General features: G+C 50.9%; 1 protein-coding gene across 1 annotated transcript; it reads left to right on the forward strand.

Annotated features, from left to right (window-relative positions):
• The first annotated feature begins 6,135 nt into the window (after positions 1 to 6,135).
• MARCKSL1 (MARCKS like 1) lies at positions 6,136 to 9,820 on the forward strand. The gene is made up of 2 exons (XM_050932454.1): positions 6,136 to 6,528; positions 8,485 to 9,820. Exons 1-2 carry the CDS (start codon positions 6,433 to 6,435, stop codon positions 9,115 to 9,117), a joined length of 729 nt encoding a protein of 242 aa, XP_050788411.1. The 5' UTR covers positions 6,136 to 6,432; the 3' UTR covers positions 9,118 to 9,820.
• The last annotated feature ends 746 nt before the right edge of the window (positions 9,821 to 10,566 follow it).

The raw sequence follows: 10,566 nt of genomic DNA on the forward strand, positions 1-10,566 counted from the left end.
AGAGAGATACCAAACTAATTCTTACATGCAAATTGAAGGCATAACAAAGGTGGGATGGTCAGGGTGTGTTGCTTATTTGCTTAGATTCTAAGCTCCTCCAGGCAGGGACAATATTTGCTTCTTTGTCTTGCAGGCTGTTGACACTTAACACATAATAAATTCTTCATCATCATCAACATCTTAACTAGGCTCTGAAAGTGGAAAACGACAGAGGCAGGCAGGCTTCCATGACCTCTTTTAGGAGTGATCAGTAGGAGGAATGACAAGGTAGGTGAGGTAACATCTTTTACTGGACCAACTTCTGCTGATGACAGAAACAAGCTAACCAGCTTACACAGAGCTCTTCTTCTTGCTCTTCAACTCCACAGAACCTGAAAGCTTGTTGCTTTCACCAACAGAAGTAGTTGGTCCCATAAATGATATGACCTCACCCACCTTGTCTCTCTCATATCCCGAGACCAATGCAGCTACAATAACATTGCAAACAGTACTCAGAAAAGCAGCCAGACTCATCTGGCTGTCTGGTAGAAAAGCAGATAGACTGCGAGTCTGCTTTTCCTGCACCCTAGAAATCCCTAGAAGTTTTGCAACTGGGAGCTTATCCAAAGATTGCTGAAATCAAAGGAAAAACTCCTATTGACTTCAGTGAGTTTTCCATGGAGGCCGTTTACGCTCATCCATCTTCTCTCCTCTACATTTATTACAGTAATTTTATAGAATCACACCTTTTTAAACAAAAGGATTTTTTCCAATATAAGTTGTAAACCCCACTGTTGTGCAGGGTGCTGTGCTGCTGCTGACCTCCACCCCAGAAGCAGCTGCACTTCAGCAGTATTGTGATTACATGCATGCAGAGATTTGTCACATATCATTTGCCTTGTACCAGCAAGGTACAAAACAGAAACCCACACAGTCCCTTCCCCTAAAAAAGTATACAGTTGAAAGGTCAGAAGACTAGGTCCCAGATCTGCACAGATGGACTACTGCCCCCAGAATCCCATGCACATCTGGGTTAAGGATTGGGACATCTACACAACAGCAGGGTTTCCTGACACAGAGGTAAACAGGCCTGCTCCTGGTCTAATCCAGCAAGTCCACCATTGCTAGGATCAGTTCTGGATAAAGGATAGACATTCAGTAATGTTCACCAATCCTTAGAAGTCCAGGCACACTTGGAAATCCAGAGGGGACTTCCTTTATTTACAAACAGATTCGTTGGTGGCCTCACTGAAGACTAGGGGTTTAAAGGACTGGGATTGAGAGAGAGTTGGTGATTGGAGATCTTTTGGGATGAAATCTACAGAAACACCAGTGAGATTTATCGTATTTCTTACAATGAGAAAAAGAGACTTTTTTCCCTCTCCCCTGCAGGTTTGCATCTTGACCTGTCTCATCATGCCACAGTTTGCCCTTTCGAAACATCACATCTGCCTCCCATCACTTCAGCTCTGGCCCATGATTGCTGTGGCAGAAGAGCAGTGGGGTGTCAAGCACTTTCACCCCTCAAGCAAAATGAAAGAGAGACAGGTTCTGCACAGGGGAAATCACAGATGGAAAACTCTGCTATCCAAGATCTGGTGGGGCAGGCTGAGTAGCATTCGTGCAGCTGCACAATGTGCCCAGGGCAGCTTTGGTGGAGCAGGTTTCCCTCTTATCCCCCGCAAAATCCCCTCTTCCCAATAAACAAGCCCGTCGTCCATATAATATCAGCCTGTTCCTTCAGGGAGGAAAATCCCTGCCTAGCAAACAGCCATGGGGAGAAGAGTGTACAGACTGTGTTTGATAACACACAGCTAGGGCTCCCGCTCCACTGAGATCCCATACAGCATTCCAGTCATTAATGCATTCGGCAGCAAACCCCTGCTCTGACAGACTGGCAAAGACAACCCCAGACTTTCACTGGAGTAGATGAGACATAACATGCTACACAGAACAGCGGTGTTGGGGGGAATACAACTGCTCCACAGAGCTCGCTGTTACGGAGCAGGCTCGTAGGAAGATGAAGGTTTGTGTGTTTGGTTCCCCCCCACAAAATGATAACACACACAGCACCTAATGCAGACTAAACTAAACCGCACCTAGGACAGGACACCACTTTATCTCTGCAAACACTGGACAAGCAGAGCATTGGCCAGCATGGTTTGATGGACATTTTCCTCCCATGCCCGTTTCCAGCCCTGGCTTTGGCTTTTCTTTCTATGACTGTAGTTGCATTTTCAGAAACCCTCGATCCTCTACCACAGGGGTGGGCAAACTTTTTGGCCTGAGGGCCACATCAGGGTTCCGAAACTGCATGGAGGGCTGGGTGGGGAAAGCTGTGCCTCCCCAAACAGCCTGTCCCCTGTCCCCATCCGTTCCCTCCCACTTCCCACCCCTGACTGCCCCCCTCAGAACCCCTGACCCATCCAGCCCCCCAACTATCCCCCTCCCAGGACCCCCTACCCCTAACTTTCCCCCTGGAATTCCACCCCCTATCCAACCCCCCTGCTCCCAGTCCCCTGCCTGCCTCCTGACCCCTATCCACACCCCTGCTCCCTGACAGGCCCCCCAGGAGCCCAAGCCTATCCAACCCCCCCAGCCCCCTTACCATACCACTCAGAGCACCAGGACTGGCAGCCATGCCGCCCGACCAGAGCCAGCCACCCGGCCACAGTCTAGAGCACTGGGACAGGCCGGTGGCTCTCGCAGCCGCGCTGCCCAGCAGGAGCTCACAGTCCCACCGCCCAGAGTACTGGTGGCACAGTGAGCTGAGGCTGCTGGACAGGGGGGACAGCAGGGGAGGGCTGGGGCCAGCCTCCCCAGCCAGGAGCTCAAGGGCCAGGCAGGACGGCCCGCGGCCCATAGTTTGCCCACCTCTGCTCTCCCAGGCACTTCCTATCGCTAGAGAGATAGACACAGGTTTGTACAGGTTTTGCACAACAGACAGACAGTCATGCTAGGTGTGGAAATCACATTAATCTGCTATAACGACCATATGGGGGAGGCTGGATGGCTCAGAAGATTGGAGCAGTTCATTCTATGCCAGTTTCAAACCCAGCTGAATTTAGTGGTGACCCAGAAAGGTGGACTATGAACTGTAAGTGATCTTACATCTGCACCCAGTCTGGGTCGTCAAACAACATAGCTCATATACGTAGATCCTCACCATATGGAGAATGCATTTGGCCCATGCCCTGGAACTGGGCTTTCATTAATATAACAAACAGGCTGTATTTGGGATCTAACACAGTTCTTATGTCGGGAATCCAGTCCCATATACCTCTGTCTGTGTAACTGGGTTGGCCCGTTTTCCTGTCTCCCAGATCTCTGCACAAGGAGGACATTGGAAAGCGTATTACACCCTGTGAAAAGCACCCTACAGCTCTCTGCCCTTTGCACAGGTAGCTGAGACAGCATGGGATAGCTTAGTGTCCACATTTTCCCAGAATGCACCAGTACCAACAAGGTGAGATTGCTGGTCTGGAGAGGCCCAAAGGGTGGCCACACTTGAGATGGGGCACTCTGAATGGATCAGTTGTAGCCCTGCATCATTGTGCACATCAGAGATTACTCGTGCTTACCAAGGTTCTAGGTGTAGCGAAGTCAGGACCGTCAAGCGAATATTCGGTGGTGTCCACAAAAACTGGCACTGCCGTTGGTCTCCGTGTTGGCAGCATCAGGAGAGAGGCCAAGGAACGAACGGACTCCAAAGACTGAATTCTCCTCTCTCTACTCCAGTTATGGGGAGAGAAATACTGGTCATGAGCTATGGGGCTCCCCGTGCTGTACCTGTTTTGTAGATAAACAGAAGACAATTAGTCTCCACAGCTGTCAAGATGGTCCCTTTCATGAGCACTACAGTAAAGTCACTCCAACCACTCAAAAAGAAAATTAATTAGCTACGGTTTAACAACATTAGGGATTGCATTAAAACTGACCAAAGCCAGAAAACATCAAACAAGATTGACACGCCTTGTTTTGTGGAAAAGAGCAACAACTGTAACTTCCAATTCCCTGGCTGTTTTCTCTTTGTGTCCCAGCAGATAAAGAGAGCGGGTGGGGGTTGCTCTCAAATTCTTTGTTTAAGAACAAAATCTTTCATGCTGAACTCAAACATCACAGTGTGTTTACTCAACACAGGGTATGGATTCACTAGACCCACTCTCCTCTTTCCAGCAAAGGGGGGGGGGGTAGCTACATGTGCTAATTGTGAAAGTATGCATTATTTAACCCCTGTAAATCCTCAGTGGCTCCTTTGCAACCCATTGGGCAACTCCAGATTTGAGATATGGATTAAAGATCAGGAAGACAAATAAGAAGCCGCATGGCAGCCATTCAAAGGCTTTATCAACTGGAAACCAGGAGTCAATAAGGACAACTGTGGCCCAATATAATTAACACAGAAATATTGCTCCAGCAGGGGGAAGACAAAACATGACCTTGTTGGTAAAACAAACACAACAACCCATTGTTTTTCATCCTAGATGCTGCTGGCCTTGTGCAGACCGCAGCTGGGTGCGCTAGGCTCTTGCGCTCCCGCAAAGCTACATATGGGGCAGTTAAAGCCAAGCATTCATGGTTTGCATTGAGCCTCAAGCCCACTGACTCCCAAGACGGCAGGGTAACTAGGAGCTGGGGAGGAGCGATGCACCTACAAGCCCAAGGTAAGAGATGAACAGGATGGGAGCACAGTGGATCCCAGTCCTGCAAGAATGAAACAGTGCTGTGCCATTCATGTCATACTAGGAATGAGGGCACCATGGACAGCCAGTAGCCAAGGACGTTATTTGAATGATCATGGTTAAAATCATGTCTCCTTAGACATACCCACCTCCATCTGTATCCCATCCCTTTGCTACAGCAGCAGATGCATGTGGACCACAATGCCCTTACGTGTGCCCATATGCTGTTTTCCCTGGATCATGAAATCTTTGGTGTCCCTGCTGTGCCATGGGCAAGAACTAGCAGGACCAAGGCCTATGTATGAAATTATTGATGTATTAATATGGACACAGCCAAGTTAAACATCATAGGGGCCTGATTTTCAGCAACGCTGAGCACAGATAACTCCAGCTGACATTAAGGAGAGCTGCATATGCTCAGCACTTATGAAAATGAAGCCAGTGCAAAGGTTCTAAAAGAAAATTCTCTTCTGTGTTATAAACACCACCTTCTTCCTATGATAGGGACACTGTCCATTTGAAATCTAGTCAAATTAAAAAAAAAAGAAAGAGCTGGATGTTGTTTCAGATGTTACATCTGCCTTGAAATTGTTGTGGTTTTACAATGACCTTTTCCTATTTTGCTCAAGATCTTTCTCTCCCCTGTTGCTGCATGAAAGTCCCGCACAAACAGCAAGGGGAAACCAAAGAAACAGGGAAACTAACTTGACACTAAGTGCTGTCAAATGCACAACATAGACAAAGTGAGGAAGAAAATGGAGAAAAATGACTTCTTGGAGCGCTAGACATTTTAAGGGGGGATTGATTTGTAAGACCCCACTGTAGAAACTTCAGACAGAAGGGACGTTTAAGCAGATGGACTAACTTGGAGAACTAAAACCAGTGCAACAATCCAATTCATTTCCCACCCTGTATGTGTTTATTTCTGCCTTTGACTCACCTTGTAGAGTGAAAACAGACTGGTCGGTTTCATTTTTGTTTCCAATCAGTTTCATTTTCACACTGCTGGTGGTGGGAAACAATCTGATTACCACGCCAATCTCTCCCCTCCCCTCGCCAGGAAAAACTCCCTTGAGGCTCTGAAGTCTTGTAGCCCATTGGGCCAGACCTTGCACTGCTTCCTCCAGCCAGGAAGCCAATAGAAGATTCTCCAAATAAGAACTGAGCAGGGCTGGCAAGATGCAGGGCCTCTCTTGCATTGCCCCCCCCCCAGACACACCCCTAGCTTGTGCCCACCCTCTTACTACCCACGCAAACCCCCTCATCCCTGCAAGCCCCCCTTTTGCAAACACTGCAAGGAGGGGGGAAAGGCCCATCTTCCCACAGTACATCAACCACCCCGGGCGTGCTCCCCATTATGCGGGGGGCGCGGCTCCTGCCCGTGCCCTCCCCACGCCTGCCATTGGGTGGGTATTTAAATGACCGACACGCCCCCCTTGCTTTTGCGCGCTTATTAGCGGGCGCTTGGGGCGGGGAGGGGTGTAGTGATCCGCTTGGTCGGTCCCTAGTCCAGTGCGCGGAGCTGGCTGCTGAGCCAAGGCTGGGACCCTGCAGCCGGGGGGTGCCGATCTGATCTCCCTGGTGGGGGCGCGTCTTCCTCGCTCCTCGGATTTGTCGCTTTGCTTTTTGTGCAGCTAGGACTTGGCCCAGAAGTTTGGGGCAGCAGGGAGCGGCTTTAACCCCCCCCCCCCCCACATCTCAGGATTTTAGGAGCTTAACCATCCTTTTTGTTCCGTGCGTCTACATCCCCTGCCAGCCCCCTCCAGCCACCATGGGCAGCCAGGGCTCCAAGGCGGCCAAAGGAGACGTGGTGGCTCAGAAATCGGCCGATGCTGCTGCGGTGTCTCCCTCTAAATCAAACGGCCAGGTGAGTTGGGGGGCTCGGGGAGGGAGTTTGGATCTTTGCTTTGTTCCCTTCCCCCCGTATAAGAAGGGGGCTCTCGGAGGGAGAGGGCGGTTTAAGCCCCCCTGGAATCCTTAGGATTGGGCTAAGGGCTACTGGAAAGCCTTCGCCCCCGCCCCGGAGTTGGGGGGGGGGACCCCCCCTCCGGCTCTGCGGAGGCTAATTAGGCGCTGTCCCCTCGCCAGCTGGCTCCTTTCTCTACTGAAAGCGTGGTCCCTGGCGCGAGTGAGCCCCCCCGAAACCCGCTTTGTGGGGGGATCGCGCCCCAAACGGAGGGGAGGAGGGGTGCGACCCCTCCCTGCAATCTCCAGTTACCCCTCCCCGCGCGTTTTACTGCCATGTTCCCCCCCCCCACACACACACACACACCGCCCATTCCCTGTGCCCCTCCCCGGTTCTTGCTGGAGACCGCGGCGTGGGGCTGCCTTTGTTCGGCGCTCAAGCCCCAGCAACCCCCCCGGGCAGCCCCGAGTGCCTGGAGGGAAACAAAGGAAGGATCCGGGTCCAGGACGCGCTTGGGGGGGTGGGGGGGGGGGGGAAGGGCGATGGCCGCATTCCAGGGCGAACCCGGCGAGCTCCCGCGGGCGGACCCGGGCGGCGCGAGGTGTCTGGTTGGGGGGGCGAGAGCTTCTCACGCGTGTTCTAAGCGCCTCCAGTTAATTGGGGGGGGGGGGACCACGTTCCTCTACCCCGCCCCAGATACATGTGACCGAAGCCCCAGGGGATCACACGGGGGTGGGGGGCTGTTCACTAGGGTGCATGCGGGAGGGGGCGAGGAGAAGAGACGCTGCTGAGGAGGACAATGAATGCAGCCTGGCTAAGGACCTTTGCAATTCCAATCACTGAGGCTTTTCTTCCCTGGGAGTGGACCCCCCCCACACCCTCTTGCGGCTTTATCGGGGGGGGGGGGATTGCAGGGCTGCTCCCCAGGGAGGGACAGGGGTGGCTTTTTTAAATGGAAGGCGGCGGTGCGTGTTTAAAATCACGGCTCAAGCCCCCCCCCCCCCCCCCCCCATGCTTGCATCGTGCAACAATGCCTCTCGCGGCAGCAAGCCCCCCCGCCCGGCTCCGGAGGTGGAGCGCGAGCGCCAGCTGGTGGCGGCGCAGTAGCGCTTCCTCTTAGGCGGACATTGCCCCCCCCCGCCCCTTTTTAATCCTACTGAATTTAGGGCCGGGCTCACCTGCGCGGGCAACCGGCCAGCTGGGGCTGTTTCTGCCGGGCTCTCCAGCACTGGGTTAGTTGCGGGGCGCGCCTGCTCCGTTAGGCTGGGGGGTTAGCTAGCTTATACCTGCCCCCCCCACACAGCACATTCCTCCCCATCTGCCAACGGTGCCCCCTTCTTTCTCTCCCCCCCCAACGCCCGATCAGCCATAGAGCCCCTGGACTGGAACAGGAGCCAAGGCTCCTTTGCCTGAACGCTGTGGGAAGAGAACCTAGCTCCAGCCTTGCGCATTAGCCACGGGGGGATGCTTCCACTCCTCACCCTGCTCTGCCAGGAGACTGACATCTCATGGGGCATGCTCCTGACCTATCTTTTTGCCTCCTGATCCATCTTCCCAAGAACTGGGTTTTATAGCCATGGCCAACTCATCTCTGGGAGGTGAAGACACTGTTTAATCCTAGTATCAGAGGGGTAGCCGTGTTAGTCTGGATCTGTAAAAACAGCAAAGAATCCTGTGGCACCTTATAGACTAACAGACGTTTTGGAGCATGAGCTTTTGTGGGTGAATACCTACTTCAAGTAGGTATTCACCCACAAAAGCTCATGCTCCAAAACGTCTGTTACCTATAAGGTGCCACAGGATTCTTTGTTTAATCCTACCAGCTAAAGTCACTGAGGTCTGGGGGAAAGTGGTGGTATTTTGGATCTCCAGGGACTAGAGATAAATCTAATATGTCATGGTTCCCTCTTCCACTAGGAGAATGGCCATGTAAAGATAAATGGGGATGTCTCACCAAAGGCTGATGGAGAAGCCCCACCACTGAATGGCAATGGATCTGCTGAGCCAGTCAAAGATGAGGCCAAGGCAGAGTCTGGCAGTGCAGATGCCATTGAGCCAGCCCCAGCTGCTGAAGGTGGGGAGGCCAAGCCTGATGGTGCTGCAGCCTGCAAGGAGACCCCCAAGAAGAAGAAGAAGTTCTCTTTCAAGAAGCCCTTCAAACTGAGTGGGATCTCCTTCAGGAAGAACAAGAAAGAGGCTGGGGATTCTGCTGTGTCCTCTCCCACAGATGACCAGGCCAAAGCAGAAGCCAAAGGAGAGGAGAACCCTACCTGCTCTGCCAATGAAACTGAGCAGACCAGTATAACACAGGAAGGGAAAGTGGAGGAGAAAGCTGCTGCAGTGGACAACAGTCCTCCTGCTGCTGAGGGGCAGCAGGAAGCTGAGCCTAAAAGGGAAGATGCAGAAGCAGGGGAAGCCAAGGAGAGAGAGGACCAGGAGCAGCAGCTGGGGGAAAGCCAGGAGGCTACAGCTAAGCCAGAGGAGTCCTCAAAACCTGTGGAGCCTGAGGCCAGTACAACACCTGCAGCAACTGAGCAGAAGGAAGAGTAGAGCCCACCTGACATTGTCATAACTTAAAGACTTTTTGTGCCATCCTCATCCCAATAACACCGTGGACTTGCTGCCTTGCCCACACACCTGTATGTTCAAAGTAGAACTGACAACACCTACAATTAAGATGCCTGAATTATTTCCCTCCATGCAGCTCACTGTTACCCACCACCACAACTTGGCACTAGTTTGCCTGAATCCTTTAAAACTGGAGGAAGATGATCCTGGACATAACAGGAATCTAGTCAGACTCCATCTATTACACCAAACTCTAGGCTCTCTGCTGACCTACTGCCTCTTCCACTAATCCTCCAAGCAGCTTTCAAAGTCCAATAAGCCACTGACTGTTCAATGGATTTTTTTTTTCTTGGTTTAAATTCCTGGTTCTGACTTCATTTAAAGTATTTTGGGCTTTTTATAGAAACAGTTTAAAAGCTAATCTGGTTAGTTTTTTATAATGTCTTACTATTGGCTTAAAACCATAAGCTTGTAAGTCCGCTGTGTTTAATTTTACTTCTAAGGGGTAACTTTTCTGGGGTGGGGGAAGGAGAGTGCAAACTGTATAATGTGAAGGTTTTTGTTTTCTCTGTAAATAATTTTTAATGGCCAAAACATGATTTGCAATTTTCTAACTCTAAAGAACAAACTCTGGGTTTCCTTGTAACATTTGAAAGGAATAAAGGGTGACCCCTTTCTGGGTATACTTGTTGACTCTGTCTGGGATACTGTTGAGCACATCTAAAGCTGAACAAGATACACACCCTGTTCTGTAGGGTCTAATGTCCCAGACTGCCCCATGCTGTTTAACTTTTGTGTGAACCTGACTCTGCTCCCTAAATGGAATCCTTTACTTGATGGCCTTTACAACTTATTGATCTTTTAAACCCTAGTCTTCTAGGTGTGCACAGTATTGGATTTAGCTTCAGGTAATGAGCTCATTCTAAAAGATCTAGATTGATAGACAAAGCCTGTACTGACTTGACTGGGGTTGTGTGTGACATGCATGACTGATCAGTGGGAGAGGGGGAGCACTTGGTAGTGAATTTAATCTAGAGCCCTTGAGGTAAGGAAGTAAACATTCTAGTCAGAATTCAGCCACAGATTAAGTGGCTTGTCCAAACTCACCTAGGAGCCTGTAGTACAGCTGGAAACTAGACAAGTGGAGTCTTTTCCATTCATTTAAGAGGCTAGGCTTCTTCTGTAAAACCAGAGGTCAGGAGCAATGATATGACAAGGCTGCAGCTTTTAAAGTCTCACCTTACAGAATTCTACTGGGGCTGTAGTCTGATTCTCATTTGCGAGTGCTTGTTAATAAACTTCTAGATAAGTCTTGTGTGAGGGGTCCTCCAGTCAATGAGATGGGGAGGAGAATGTGCAGCTATTGGCCTCCCGTGTAATGACTGACATTGATTCTACTATAACAGCTATCCCCATTAACTATCCTATGGT

This window comes from Gopherus flavomarginatus, chromosome 22, assembly GCF_025201925.1.
Source record: "Gopherus flavomarginatus isolate rGopFla2 chromosome 22, rGopFla2.mat.asm, whole genome shotgun sequence".
NCBI lineage: Eukaryota > Metazoa > Chordata > Testudines > Testudinidae > Gopherus > Gopherus flavomarginatus.